Below are 14,414 nucleotides of genomic sequence, written 5' to 3'. Positions count from 1 at the left end.
CGGACGGGGTGTCCTCCAGCTTCGTGCTGGACGAGGCAGGTAGGCGTGCGGGCGGGAGCGGGGGCTCTGAGGCCAAGGATGCGTTTCCCTGGGAACAGGGGTGTTGGGGGGGGGGAATGGAGACCGTGTGGAGAAGCCCCCGTTCACAGAAATGACACCAGCTCCCAGGCTGTCCTCATCCTGCACTCGGCGGTGTGGGCAGCGGGGGGCGCACTAGCCGCACATCCTCACACGGATGCCAGGCCCACGGGGAGCAAGGGGGAACTCATTGTGCCCTACCCCACACCCCACCCACATGCCCCGCCCAGTCTGGCCCCACCCACATGCCCTGCACCACGTGCCCCGCCCACGAGCTGGGCCCTGGCAGGTGTGCGTGGTCCCTGGTCAGTGGCCACTGGCTCGTGGGGCCACCTCGCCTCCTCTCCCTTCTGGTTCAATGTGAGGCGCCCCCTGCTGGGCAGCCTCCTAACCGCGGGCACGTCGGGGCCGGAGTCCACGCCCACGGCATGCTCTCTTCCTGCAGAGCTGGACCGGCTGATGGCGCTGAGCAACGAGATAAAAAACCCCAGTACGTGAGCTGGCAGACATGGCTGTTTGGGGTGGGTGTGGCAGGGGGGTGGGGTGGGGCGCCCGGCTTTGTTTGGGGAGACCCCTTTCTGCTCAGCCCCCCAGCTCACTTACACCAACGCCAGCTTTGACTGTGGCTCGTAGGAACCTTCAGGACATTGCGAGTTTTGAATTTGGGGTTCGGGTGGCTGCTGGGCTGAGGGGATCCTCGGTTACTGAATCCACGGGACACAGAGGGCACCCTGGGGGCAGGGGACCCCAGAAGGCTGCCTGCCTGGAGCAGTGGGGGGCTTGGCGCGGAATTTTCTGTTTCTGGGTGCCCAGCCCTCCCGCCCCCCGGGCTCTCTGCTGGGGCCTCCCAGCCGCAGGGCCTCCCGCTGAGACCACCCCCACCCCACAGCCGTGCCGCTCAAGTCCGAGCTGGCCTACGAGGTGTTCGAGCACGGCCAGGTGCGCTTCTGGCTGCAGGCTGAGCAGCTGTCCCCCGACGCCAGCTTCCGCTTCGTCATCAACGACCGGGAGGTGTCCGACAGCCCGGTGAGTGTGTGTGTGAGTGTGCACACGGGCATGTGTGTGCGTGTGCACCGGTATGTGTGTGTATGTGCACGTGTGTGTATGTGGGTGAGTGTGCACGCGTGCGTATGTGTGTGAGTGTGCACGTGTTTGTGTGTGTATGAGTGTGCACATGTGTGTGCGCGTGTGTGTAGCTGTGTGTGCATGTGAGCGTGCACACGGGTGTATGTGTGTGTGTGCGCACGCACACACATGCACACATGGGTGCCTGTGTGTGTGAGTGTGTGAGTGCATGGGTGCCTTGTGTGTGTATATGTGTGAGTGTATATGTGAGTGCATATGAGTGTCAGCACGGTGCCTGTTTGTGTGTGAGTGTGTGTATGAGTGTGCGAATGTGTGAGTGTATATGTGAGTGCATGTGAGTGCGCACACACAGGTGTATGTGTGTGTATGAGTGAGCATGTGTGAGTGGTGTCAGGTTTGGTGAGTGTCTGGGATGTGTGTCTGCTGGCCGCCCCCCACCCCCATACACATCGGCCTGGGGTCCCCGGGGGCCCACTGTGTCTGGGTTTGGTGTCCGGTCCCCACGGCTCAGTGGATCCATCCCACCGTGTTTCCGCGTGTCCGGCCCCAGCCGGGCGGAGGGCGGAGTCTCACTGCGGGTCCTGTCTCCCTCGTGGCCTCCAGACGCACAAGATCAAGTGCGACAAGGCGACGGGCGTCATCGAGATGGTGATGGACCAGTTCACGGCGGAGAACGAGGGCACCTACACGGTGCAGATCCACGACGGGAAGGCCAAGAACCAGTCCTCCCTGGTCCTCATCGGGGACGGTAGGCCCCGGGCGCCCGCAGGGTCCCAGGCCCGTCCCGCTGGCGGGAAACGTGTCTCACGGCCCCCCTCTCCTGTCGAATGCAGCGTTCAAGGCCGTCCTGGACGAGGCTGAGTTCCAGCGGAAAGAGTTTATCCGGAAACAAGGTGGGTGTCGGCCTGCCCGCCCGCGGGTGGCACGGAGCCCAGGGTGAGGGCTGGAGAGTTCAGTTAGGCTCCTGGCCGGCAAACCGCGGCTCGAGAGCCACAGGCGGCTCTTTGGCCCCTTGAGTGTGGCTCTTCCGCAAAACACCACAGCCTGTGCGAGTCTATTTTGAAGAAGTGGCATTAGAAGAAGTTTAGGTTTAAAAACTGTGGCTCTCCAAAGAAATGTCGATCGTTGTCCTGTTGGTATTTGGCTCCAGCACTTGGCTCTGGACACGTGGGGCCTTTTCTGTCCTTTGCTCTTTTCCCGGGAACCTGCTGTTTTATTGAAAACCAGGGGAGCGTTTTGACTTTCATATGTTTTAGCTGCAAACAGTCCATGTTGTGTTAAATGCATTTTTAAAAACATGTATGCCCACCAGATACAAAGTAAAATGGATGCATTTTAGAGCCTGAACAAGAACGCAAGGGCTTACTTTTCCAATGGGGTTTTTATGTGCGGTTTCTCTGCCGGTTAAAAAACATTAGAACATGGATAATGAAATATACCATCAAGATGTTCTTTTTAAGTTCGTTGTTTTTATTTATTTTTATTTATTTATTTATTTATTTTTATTTAAAAAAATATATATTTTATTGATTTTTCACAAAGAGGAAGGGAGAGGGATAGAGAGTTAAAAACATCGATGAAAGAGAATCATCGATCTGCTGCCTCTTGCACGCCCCCTACTGGGGATGTGCCCGCAACCAAGGCATATGCCCTTGACTGGAATCGAACCTGGGACCTTTCAGTCCGCAGGCTGACACTCTATCCACTGAGCCAAACCGGTTTCGGCTATTTTTATTTTTAATAGTCAAACATACTTTATTGTACCCCTTTCTGCAGCATGAACTTTTTAACTTTCTGGGATATGTTTATTTGAGGAATTCAGTAAACACTTTGTGTATCTGCCTCACATGTGTGTGTTGAATGGGCTAATGGCATTGCTGTTAATTACTTCTAAGTTTCCTTTAAACAAACACACCGTTTTAAAAGACATATCACGTTTGAATTGAGAACATGATGTGTTGACAACGTGGCTGGGCCAGGCTGCGTTCTCGTCTCATCTCCGCTCACCTCCGTGGTGAGGGTTTTGCCGTGGCCGTGGCCGCAGTGGCAGGGGCCTGGGGAGGACGTAGGGTTCCGCCTGCTTTCCAAGGAGCAGAGGAGGTGGGAGGGCGGCAGGAGAGGGAGCGGGCTGTGCACACGTCCATGTCAGAGCCTGGAAACGGGCTTTCCCGGTTCATGTGGAACAGCTGCTCCCTTCGGCCTGAAATGCACACAAGTATGCACAGACACGTGCACACAGACACATGCACACAAACCACACACACACACACACACACACACACATATGAATCACACACACCCCACACGAAACACACATGTTTATACACACACTTAGACTCACCCACACATGTGCACACACATACGTATGCACACACATGCACACGTGTCACTATATAATGTGATTCCTCTCCCTCTGCCCCCCAGGCCCGCACTTCGCCGAGTACCTGCACTGGGACGTCACCGAGGAGTGTGAGGTCCGCCTGGTCTGCAAGGTGAGCGGCCGGAGGAGCGGGAGCTGGCGTGAGCGCTGGGTGCGGGGCAGGCAGAGCAGGTGGCAGCCCTGGGCCCTCGAATGCTTGGTTCTGAGGCCGTCTGTGCGGCCTGGGCTGGAGGCCCTGCACGGGGCCGACTGGGGGACGTGCCTCCCCCCGTGGCGGCGTGTCGGGATGGCACTGCCCGGGGAGCAGCCCCAGCCGGGGTCCTGGCCCCGGAGAACGCTCCACGTGGTGAACCACTACCATGCACTGCCATGGCTCGTCCCATCGTGCCATCGTGGTCACCACAGGCGTCTCCCCAGGGGCTCGGGCAGGGCCTTCCCGGCAGGCGAGGCCTCAGAGACGCCTTTGCCACCGTTCGGACCCACGGCCTTCCTCCCTGCAGGGGGCATGGAGGGAGGGGAGAGGGAGGGAGAGAAACACCCACGTGAGAGCAGCACCAGACCAGGTGCCCGTCCTCCCTGGGAAGTGAACTCTGACCTTTGGGGGCGGGGCGGACGCTCTGGCCGGGGGCACAGCCGCAGGCCTGAGTGTCTGATCACACGGGGTCCTCTGAGGCCAGGCCGGGACCGAGAGCTCTTGCCCGCGAGCCTCGGGCTCCAGCTGACCCGGCTCTGCCTCCAGGTCGCCAACACCAAGAAGGAGACGGTGTTCCGGTGGCTGAAGGACGACGCCCTGTTCGAGACCGAGAGCCCGCCGGACCTGGAGCGGGGCGTCTGCGAGCTGCTGCTCCCCAAGGTGGTGGCCCCTGCCCCGCTCACGTGGCCCCTCACGTGGCTCCCCCACGTGCCCCCCCCTCACGTGGGTCAGAACGGGCTCTCGGGCTGGCAGGCCTTGCCTTGTCCCTGGGTTGCAGCCTGGTTCCCATGGTTTGGTTAAGGAAACCTGTCAGCAGGGGTTCCATTTCATTTCATTTTTAAAACATGTTTTTATTGATGTCAGAGGGGAGGGGAGAGGGAGAGAGAGAGAAACATCAATGACGAGAGAGCATCATTGATCGGCTGCCTCTTCCTCTCCCTGCCCCGCCCTGTCTCACACTGGGGATGGAGCCCACAACCCGGGCCTGTGCCCAAGCAGGCATCGACCTGTGACCTCCCGGCTCATCGGTGGATGCTCCGCCCTGAGCCACCGGCCGGGCAGCAGGTGGCCTTCACCTCACCACACACTGTGCTTCCTCGCAGCTGTCCAAGAAGGACCATGGGGAGTACAAGGCAACCCTGAAGGACGACAGAGGCCAGGACGTGTCCACCCTGGAGATCGCCGGCAAAGGTACGGGTGCCCGCTGTCCGCCGAGGAGAGACCATTCACCTCCGGGCGGCGGGCCCCTCCCGCGTCCGGCCGGAGCACGCACGGCCGTCAGCGGCCGCCGGGAGAGGAACAGGCCTGTCCTTGCGCTGTGCGTGGGGCGGTGCCACGTGTGGAACGCGTGGTCGTCCTGTGGGCGGCTGCCGTGTCACCGCGGTCCCGCCCCAGACAGCGAGGCTCACCCCGCCTGGCGTGGCCGTGACGGCCTGCGGGAGGCGGTCCCGCTCCGGCCGGACGCAGGGGAGCGAGCCTGTCCTTGTTTATGAAGTGGATGGGGGGAGCTACCCCACACCGCCATGGTGACACATATCTTTCCACACGCACGTGGCCATGTCCCATGGCCATGTGATGACACGTGAGAGGGCCTCACTGATCCGATGCCATGCAGTAACCGTGCGTCTGCTCTCCCGCAGTGTACGAGGACATGATCCTGGCGATGAGCAGAGTCTGCGGTGAGTCAGTGCCGCCTGGCGTTGGGGTCGTTTGGGTGGGAGTGTCACTGTCGGGGGTGAGGGGGGTAAGGATGGGGAAGACCCAGGTGCCCGCCCTGCTGGGGCCCCGGCGCAGTGACAGCGCAGCCAGAGGGCGGCGTCCGAGGCTCCTCGGCGTTAACTCCCTGCGAGTGGAGTGTCGCCACGCTCTGTGCTCTCCGTGGGAGCTGATGGAGAAGGGGATGAGGGGCCACAGAGCAGGAGGCGCCCCATAAGTAGAGCGGGAGAATGGGATCCAGGAGCAAGCTGGTGTTATTATTATTTTCTCCCCTTTTCATTAAGTGGATGGGGAGATATCGGTCAGTCCGCCCATGCAGGTGTGGGCTCTGTTATGGGATCTATTACCCCCTGTGCTCCACCCCTGTGGTCGGCAAACTGCGGCTCGCGAGCCACATGCGGCTCTCTGGCCCCTGGAGTGAGGCTCTTCCACAAAACACCACGGCCTGGGCCCGTCTGTGCTGAATAGGTGGCATTGGAGACATTTACTTGGCTCTCCAAAAATGTGGCTCTCCAAAGAAATGTCAGTCGTTGTGCTGTTGGTATTTGGCTCTGCGGACTGATGAGTTTGCCGACCACTGCCCCACCCCAGGGGCCCGTGGGCTGTGCAGAGTTTTAGGAGTGGCCACGGGAGTGTCCGGTCACAGGCCGTGTCCCGGGGACGGGCAGTGGCTCTCCGTCACCCGGGAGCTCCCAGCGTCGAGGGCACCTGCCGCCTGGCCCCTTGGACGCTCGGTCCCCGTAACTCACGTGGGCTCTCTCCTCTCCGCCCACCGGCATCCTGACGGCATCACTCTCCGCCCTCGGCCTCGGCAGCCGCCCCGGTGCACAGGGTTCCCCAGAGCGCGCTGCTCCCCGAGGGGCCAGGCGCACGGGCACACCGTGGCTCTGAGTGCAGGTGGGACTCGGAGTATCTAACCGAGAGCACAGAAACCGCTGACACGGCGGATGCCCTGGCCCAGGATGGGCGTGGACTTCCTCCCGTGGTGGCGTGGACGATGGTCTGCCTGGGGATGTGCTGGTTGGGAAGAGCAGGCGTGCCCTGTGCCCCCGGATGAAGGCTGCACGCGGTGCTGTTGCCATAGAACCGGAAGGGGGCAGGCCTCCTGGCACCGCGCCCGGTCTGGAGGGCAGCGTTCCGGGCTTGGGCTCCTGTGGTCCGTCGCTGGCAGATGTCCGCTGGCTGGGCTCTGGATCAGTGAGCACAGCACTTCCCGGGTCACAGCGCAATCCACCTTCTTCCCCCCGGTCAAACGCTGAGCTAAGGGCAGGCAGGAATCTCTCCGTACTGTGTTCAGTGATTCAGGTGTGGCAGGTGCTGGTTTGACGAATGACTGTGGCAGGGGACAGTGTGAGGATCTGAGGCTGACAGACAGATGCACAGGCGTGGGAGCTCATCTGCGCTGCTGGGCGAGGACCTGCCTACAGCACCGTCCCCCTGACTCAGCCCCCCACGTGGCTCCCGCTCACGTGGCTCATACTCATGTGGCTCCCGCTCTCGTGGCCTCCTATCACGTGGCTCCATCTCACGTGGCAGGGTGTGTTTGAGGTCTGAGTGTGCCACTCTCTGCAGGCTTGTCTGCGTCTCCTCTGAAGATACTCTGCAACCCAGACGGGATCAGGCTGCAGTGCTTCATGAAATACTTCACCGAGGAGATGCGTGTGAGCTGGTACCACAAGTGAGTCCCAGAGCTGGGGACGGGCCGTCCGAGGCGAGGACCAGGGCGGTGCCTGCATTCTCAGCCCCTGGAGTGCTGAGCAGTGACAGGCCTGGTGGGGGATGGAGGGCGGTGGGGGAAGGGAAGAGGCAGGAGGCAGGTGCAGAAATGCCTGTCGGGGTCAGAGGCCGGTTCCTCGCCCTCTCGGTGTGGACAGGGTGGTTCGCGGGTGGCGCGTGGCGTGGGCACTCAGCGGAGGGCTGGTCCTTGCCGGGAGGCAGCCTGTGGAGAGAGGACCGCGTCAGCCGGGCTTACGCCGGAGAAGGGCAGCGGGAGCCTGGGCAGGGCAGGCATTCCTGCCCGGGGTCCCCAGCCTCCCCCGTGGGGTGTCTCCCGGGAAAACCCCCTGACCTTCCTGACGGTGACAGTACTCGCCCAGGCTGCCACCCCACCTGCCACCCCAGCTCATCCCCAACAGTCAGAGCCCCAGGAGAGGACGGGCGGGCACCAGGGCCCGGGGCACCCGCTGGGGGGAGGTGGCGTGCCTTCCCACTGGTCTGACCAAGGACATGGTGACATTGTCAGCTCAGCTGTCAGCGGGGTCCGCGCACCAATTGTTCCGCTCCTCCCAGATCCAGCCTGGTGCCTCCTCGTGCCTTTATTTAATTTTTAACGTATTTTTGTTGATGTCAGAGAGAGAGGGAGAGGGGACAGAGACATCAGTGATGAGAGAGAGTCTTGGATCGGCTGCCTCCTGCATGACTGAGATTGAGCCCACAGCCCGGGCCTGTGCCCCGACTGGGAATTGAACCGTGACCTGGCTCCTAGGTCGTAGCTCAGCCGTGGAGCCGTGCTGGCTGGGCCGCATAGAGTATCAGAGTCCATTATGCCACGGCCCATAGCAATCCATCTTTAAACGCTAAGCGTTGGGTTTAACCTCAGAAGGCATTTGGGTCTGAGTGACGGACGTGGAGGATACATTACACCCCAGAGAGCCCGTCCCCACACAGGCGTTGGCCCGCTGGACACGCTCCCGCCACGCCGGCCGCCGCCCCTGGGGACCTGCATGGGGCTGGGGTCCGGACTCTCACGGTCCCGCTGCCTTTTCTCGTCAGAGACGCCAAGATCGCGTCCAGCGAGCACATGCGGGCGGGCGGCAGCGAGGAGATGGCCTGGCTGCAGATCTGCGAGCCCACGGAGAAGGACAAGGGCAAGTTCACCTTCGAGATCTCGGACGGCACCGACAACCACCAGCGCTCGCTCGACCTGTCCGGCCAAGGTCAGCGTCCCCCGAGAATTGGGCTCAGTGTGTGGAGGCGCATGGAGATGTGTGGAGGCGCGTGGAGACGTGTGGAAATGTGTGGAAGCATGTGGAGGTGTGTGGAGATGGGTGGAGGTGTGTGGAGACAAGTGGAGACGGGTGGAGGTGTGTGGAGGCATGTGGAGACGTGTGGGGATGTGTGGTAGCGTGTGGAGGCATGCAGAGGTTCGTGGAGACATGTGATGTGTGAAAGCATGTGGAGACATGTGAAAATGTGTAGATACGTGTGGAGATGTGTGGTAGCATGTGGAGATGTGCGGATATGTGTGGAGGCGTGTGGAGGCATGTGGAGGTGTGTGGAAATGTGTGGAGACGTGTGGAAACACGTGGAGACATGTGATATATGGTAGCGTGTGGAAATGTGCGAAGATGTGTGGTAGCGTGTGGAGGCGTGCGGAGGCGCGTGGAAACGTGTGGAGTGCGGAGGCGTGTGGAAACGTGTGGAGGTGTGTGGAGGCATGCGGAAGCATGTGGAAACATGTGGAGGTGTGTGGAGGCGTGCGGAGGCGTGTGGAGGTGTGTGGAGGCGTGTGGAGGTGTGTGGAAATGTGTGGAGACGTGTGGAAACACGTGGAGACATGTGATATATGGTAGCGTGTGGAAATGTGCGAAGATGTGTGGTAGCGTGTGGAGGCGTGCGGAGGCGCGTGGAAACGTGTAGAGTGCGGAGGCGTGTGGAAACGTGTGGAGGTGTGTGGAGGCATGCAGAAGCATGTGGAAACATGTGGAGGTGTGTGGAGGCGTGCGGAGGCGTGTGGAGGCGTGTGGAAATGTGTGGAGTGTGGAGGCGTGTGGAAACGTGTGGAGGTGTGTGGAGGTGTGTGGAGGCGTGTGGAAACATGTGTAGGTGTGTGGAGGCGTGCGGAGGCGTGTGGAGGCACGCGGAGGCGTGTGGAAACGTGTGGAGGTGTGTGGAGGCGTGCGGAGGTGTGTGGAGGCGTGTGGAGGCGTGCGGAGGCGTGCGGAGGTGTGTGGAGGCGTGCGGAGGCGTGCGGAGGCGTGCGGAGGTGTGTGGAGGCGTGTGGAGGCGTGTGGAAACATGTGTAGGTGTGTGGAGGCGTGCGGAGGCGTGTGGAGGCACGCGGAGGCGTGTGGAAACGTGTGGAGGCGTGTGGAGGTGTGTGGAGGTGTGTGGAGGCGTGCGGAGGCGTGTGGCCCGCGGGCGGGCAGCCCTGGGTGTGGGGATCCATGGGGGTTTCTGAGTCACGGGCCCGGTGCGCGCTGCCGGCGGCGTCCCCGGGCAGAGCACCGGGTGGCGGGCAGGAGCCGGGGGTGACGCTGTGTGCTTCCTTGCAGCCTTCGACGACGCGCTGGCCGAGTTCCAGCAGCTCAAGTAAGACTCGCTCGCGGCGAAGGCGCGTCCGGGTCGGGCCTTGTGGGCGGCCCGGGGCCGGGCCGTCCCTCCGGGCTCCGGGTGCGAGGGCAGCGTGAGCCGTGTCTGCAGACGCGGGCGCTCCGCACGTGAGCGGATGGCGGCCACTGCTGAGGCAGGGGCACCCGTGTGGTTTCTGCGAGAAAGCGATGGATTTCCTTCTTTTTTAATGTATATTTTTACGCATTTCAGAAGGGAAGGTGAATGGAGAGAGAGAAAAACTTCAGTGATGAGAGAACCACGGCTCGGCTGCCTCTCCGCGCCCCACACGAGGGTGGAGCCCGCAGCCCGGGCCCGTGCCTCACTGAGTTCTCGAACCCGGGACCTCCTGGTTCCCGGGTCAGCGCTCCACCACGGAGCCCTGCCCGCGGGGCAGTGACGAGCCTCCCACACCCGCACGGCAGCTCCGGCCGCGCAGGGACTGTCTGTGATGGGTGCGGGGAGCGAGACGGTTAGGACCAGAGGGACTGTCTGTGATGGGTGCGGGGAGCGAGACGGTTAGGACCAGAGGGACTGTCTGTGATGGGTGCGGGGAGCGAGACGGTTAGGACCAGAGGGACTGTCTGTGATGGGTGCGGGGAGCGAGACGGTTAGGACCAGAGGGACTGTCTGTGATGGGTGCTGGGAGCGAGACGGTTAGGACCAGAGGGACTGTCTGTGATGGGTGCGGGGAGCGAGATGGTTAGGACCAGCATGCCCCAAGCGCTGGACGCTCCGGGGCATCCGAGGAATCAGCGGGGAGGAGCTCCTGTGCCTCTGAGTCTGAACGAACCTGTGCCTCTGGGCAGCCCAGACAGACGGGGCGTCCCCGCTCAGGGGGGGCGGGGCACCGGGAAAGGCGTGTCCTCCAGAGAAAGCAGGCGTCCCCTCTCCTCCCCAGCCGCCCCTCCCCTGCAGCCGGCGCCCCCTCCCCCTGCCCCCAGCCGCCCATCCCCTGCCGGATGTGTGGGTGCGTTTCCTCACCACTCTCTTCTGTTCTCTCTCCTCCCCATTGACGCCCAGGGCGGCTGCGTTTGCAGAGAAGAGTAAGTACTGGGGGCGACAGGAACATGGGGCACCCTGCATGCCTCACCTCCCTCACACCCGCCCCCTTCACACCCGCTCCCCTCACCCCTGCCCCCTCACCCCTGCCCTCTCACAACTGCCCCCCTCACCCCTGTCCTCCTCACCCCTGTCCCCCTCACCCCTGCCCTCTCACACCTTCCCCCCTCCTCACCCCTGGCCCCTCACCCCTGCCCTCTCACACCTTCCCCCCTCCTCACCCCTGCGCTCTTCATCCCTGCCCCCTGAGGCCTCCAGCACCCCTGGCTACCTGTCCTGCCACCACCCACCTGTTCTGTGTTGTTTTGCGAGGTAGTCAGGCAGGGGGGCTGCAGGAGGAGACAGAGTCTAGGACAGGCCCGTGTGGGGAGCACAGGGTGGGGTCCGGAGGGGAAGACAGGATGGGGGAGCGGACAGGCCACGCCCTCGCTGGTTTTTCTGGGCAGTGGGCGGGCGGGGACACGGGCGGCTGGATCGCACATTTGGGGCTGTGGGCTGTGGGCGTGGTCCCTGGTGGCCGGGCCCCGGGCCCTGGGCTCAGGCTCTGTGGCTGGCGTGTGGATCGCAGGCCCCCAGGCCCCCCGCATGCAGACCCCTTCCCTGAGAGACTGACAGCCGCTCCCCTAGTTCAGTCAGCCCCAGGGGCCCTCCTGTGCCCCAGTTCCCACCCAGTCCCTCCTGGCCTCCAGCCCGCCCTCGGTGCCGCCCCCTCGAGTGGCTGAGCACCTGTGTGCACCTGCGTACAGCCGGGCTCAGCGGGGGCGGGGGAGGGAGACACCCCTGAGGGTTCTCAGCCGAGTCTCTCCCTTACAGACCGCGGCAAGGTGATCGGCGGCCTACCGGACGTGGTGACCATAATGGAAGGCAAGGTGAGGCGGACGCAGGCCCGGGCTCACGGCTCAGCCGTGGCTGCCGCCCGCAAAGGGCCAGGCGGGGCTGGGCACATGCCTGTCACTCCACCTTCGGCACTGGCTCCCCACCCTGCTGGGCCTGGGCTCCTCTCCCCGCTGGGCCTGGGCTCCCCTCCCCCGCTGGGCCTGGGCTCCCCTCCCCCCCTGGGCCTGGGCTCCCCCCTCCCCCCCTGGGCCTGGGCTCCCCCCCTCCCCCACTGGGCCTGGGCTCCCCTCCCCCCCTGGGCCTGGGCTCCCCCCTCCCCCCCTGGGCCTGGCCTCCCCCCCTCCCCCACTGGGCCTGGGCTCCCCTCCCCCCCTGGGCCTGGGCTCCCCCCTCCCCCGCTGGGCCTGGGCCCCCCCCCCCCCCTGGGCCTGGGCTCCCCTCCCCCCCTGGGCCTGGGCTCCCCCCTTCCCCCCCTGGGCCTGGGCTCCCCTCCCCCCCTGGGCCTGGGCTCCCCCCCCCCCCCCTGCTGGGCCTGGGCTGCCCTCTCCCCCTGGGCCTGGGCTCCCCTCCCCCCCTGGACCTGGGCTCCCCCCCTTTCCCCCTGGTCCTGGGGTCCTCCCCTCCCCCCCCTGGGCCTGGGCTCCCCCCTCCCCCCCTGGGCCTGGGCTCCCCTCCCCCCCGGGCCTGGGCTGCCCCCTTCCCCCCCTGGGCCTGGGCTCCCCTCCCCCCCTGGGCCTGGGCTCCCCCATCCCCCTGGGCCTGGGCTGCCCCCCTCCCCCCCTGGGCCTGGGCTCCCCACCCCCCCGCTGGGCCTGGGCTCCCCCCTGCCCCCCTGGGCCTGGGCTCCCCCCCGCCCCCCTGGGCCTGGGCTCCCCTCTCCCCCTGGGCCTGGGCTCCCCTCCCCCCTGGGCCTGGGCTCCCCTCCCCCCGCCCTGGGCCTGGGCTCCCCTCCCCCCTGGGCCTGGGCTCCCCTCCCCCCCTGGGCCTGGGCTCCCCCCCCCCCGCGGGCCTGGGCTCCCCCTTCCCCCCCTGGGCCTGGGCTGTCCCCCTCCCCCCCTGGGCCTGGGGTCCCCACCCCCCTGCTTGGCCCACTGCCCCCGGTGACCCTGTGCTAATACCTGGGCCTATCACATGGTCCTGTGCTGAGTCCTCCAGGGTCTGGGCCCTGGTCCTGGGTTTGAGGGGGAGGAGGGCCATCGAGGTTGGGGAGGCCACCCCCACGCCCATGGGACACACCTGCCTGGGAAGGCGGGCCGCCCTCAGGCTCCGGCCCTTGGGAACGTGAGCAGCGCCGCTGGCCGCGGTGACCGGCCCCTGTCGGTGGGATTGCTCGTGACGCCGCCCTTGTTTGTGTCCTGCGGCCTGGGGCCCCGGGGCCTGGCGTGGTGCTCATGTGTGTAAGGAGCATGCTGACTCAATGGCTGATGTACAGGACCACGAGGAGGGTCAGGCCATTCCGATGGAGCCTGACCTTGTCTCCCTACCTCTGCCCCTCCCTCCCGCAGACCTTGAACCTGACCTGCACGGTGTTCGGGAACCCGGACCCCGAGGTGGTGTGGTTCAAGAACGACAAGGACATCGAGCTCAGCGACCACTTCTCGGTGAAGGTGGAGCAGGCCAAGCACGTGAGCATGAGCATCAAGGGCGTGACGGCCGAGGACTCGGGCAAGTACAGCATCAGCGTCAAGAACAAGTACGGGGGCGAGAAGATCGACGTGACGGTCAGCGTGTACCAGCACGGCGAGACCATCCCCGACGTGCCTCCGCCCCAGCAGGCCACGCCCAAGCTCATCCCCGCCTCCGCCTCCGGCCCGGCCCCGTGAGGCGGCGCCGCGGGCGCGGGCGCGGGCGCGGGCCGTGTGCCGTGTGCCGTGCCCCGTGCCCCGTGCGTGTCACCAGCTGAGTGACCCCATGCGTGGCCGGAGAGCGAGCCTGCGCCACGCGTGTTTGGCTTTGGTGCTTGTTCCATCTAGTTTAGGGCCCTTGAGGCGGGAAGCCAGGGTCGTGTGGGGTGTCCTGTCCTCCACCCCGGGGTGGACCCCTGTGCCAACGTGACCCAGCACCCCGGCTCCTGGCTGGAGCCCTGTAGGCCGTGCCGCTGCCACTGTGTGTTCTCTTGCTTGCGACGAATAAAGCTTTACGAGGCTACTCGTTGTGGTTCTGTGCACCTGGTCACCCTCACCGCCTCCCTTCCGCCTTCCATTACTGTGGTCAGGCAGGATGCAGCCCACAAGGACCCTTCACTCTGAGCACCTGGGGGGAGGCCCCCCAAGCTGAGCCGGTTACTGGAGGGATTTTAGGAAGATCTAAAGCACGAGCCAAGATAGGCCTTTTGTGTGGGTGAGCGTGGGTGGGCCTGCAGGTGGGTGGGACAGGGCCTCAGGGAGTCACTAGGGTGGGGAGAATGGTGTGAGCCAGGCTGGTGGCGGCTCAAATTGGGTGCCCACCTGCCGGCTCTGTGGGAGGGGGGAGGCTCATGGAAGAACACAGCACTGCCACCCTTCTGTCTGAGAGAGAACCGCCCCAGCCTCACCGCGATGCCAGGTAACTCCGCGTCCCCCCATGTGTAACCCTGTCAGCTGCTGTCCCGATGCTGGAGCTCAGAGGGAGGGAGTCCACGCTCCGGCCCTTTAAGAGGAACACCTGGGACTCCAGCTGCCTCCGCCTCCCTCAGCCTTCACCCCTGCTGGGTTTTACAGCCGGAAGTCAAGGGACTTCTCTCCCTGACGCCCG

General features: G+C 64.2%; 1 protein-coding gene across 1 annotated transcript; it reads left to right on the top strand.

The window, feature by feature from the left end:
- Positions 1-6: 6 nt before the first annotated feature.
- LOC118710624 (myomesin-2-like) lies at positions 7-13,827 on the top strand. The gene is made up of 15 exons (XM_036423174.2): positions 7-39; positions 524-568; positions 968-1,104; positions 1,768-1,912; positions 1,998-2,057; positions 3,589-3,656; positions 4,284-4,397; positions 4,841-4,928; positions 5,378-5,416; positions 7,026-7,131; positions 8,226-8,389; positions 9,728-9,764; positions 10,806-10,828; positions 11,658-11,713; positions 13,187-13,827. Exons 2-15 carry the CDS (start codon positions 538-540, stop codon positions 13,502-13,504), a joined length of 1,386 nt encoding a protein of 461 aa, XP_036279067.1. The 5' UTR covers positions 7-39; positions 524-537; the 3' UTR covers positions 13,505-13,827.
- The last annotated feature ends 587 nt before the right edge of the window (positions 13,828-14,414 follow it).

The sequence above is a fragment of the Pipistrellus kuhlii genome, unplaced genomic scaffold (genome assembly GCF_014108245.1).
Source record: "Pipistrellus kuhlii isolate mPipKuh1 unplaced genomic scaffold, mPipKuh1.p scaffold_m20_p_78, whole genome shotgun sequence".
In the NCBI taxonomy this organism is placed as follows: domain Eukaryota; kingdom Metazoa; phylum Chordata; class Mammalia; order Chiroptera; family Vespertilionidae; genus Pipistrellus; species Pipistrellus kuhlii.
Note: the sequence above shows the minus strand (reverse complement) of the source record. Positions and strands in the feature narration are given on the sequence as shown.

Coding starts and splice junctions, on each gene's coding strand:
- LOC118710624 (XM_036423174.2), top strand. CDS start 538: ATGGCGCTGAGCAACGAGATAAAAAACCCCA. Junction 3,657..4,283: donor AGGTCCGCCTGGTCTGCAAG/GTGAGCGGCCGG, acceptor CTCTGCCTCCAG/GTCGCCAACACCAAGAAGGA. Junction 7,132..8,225: donor CGTGTGAGCTGGTACCACAA/GTGAGTCCCAGA, acceptor TTTTCTCGTCAG/AGACGCCAAGATCGCGTCCA.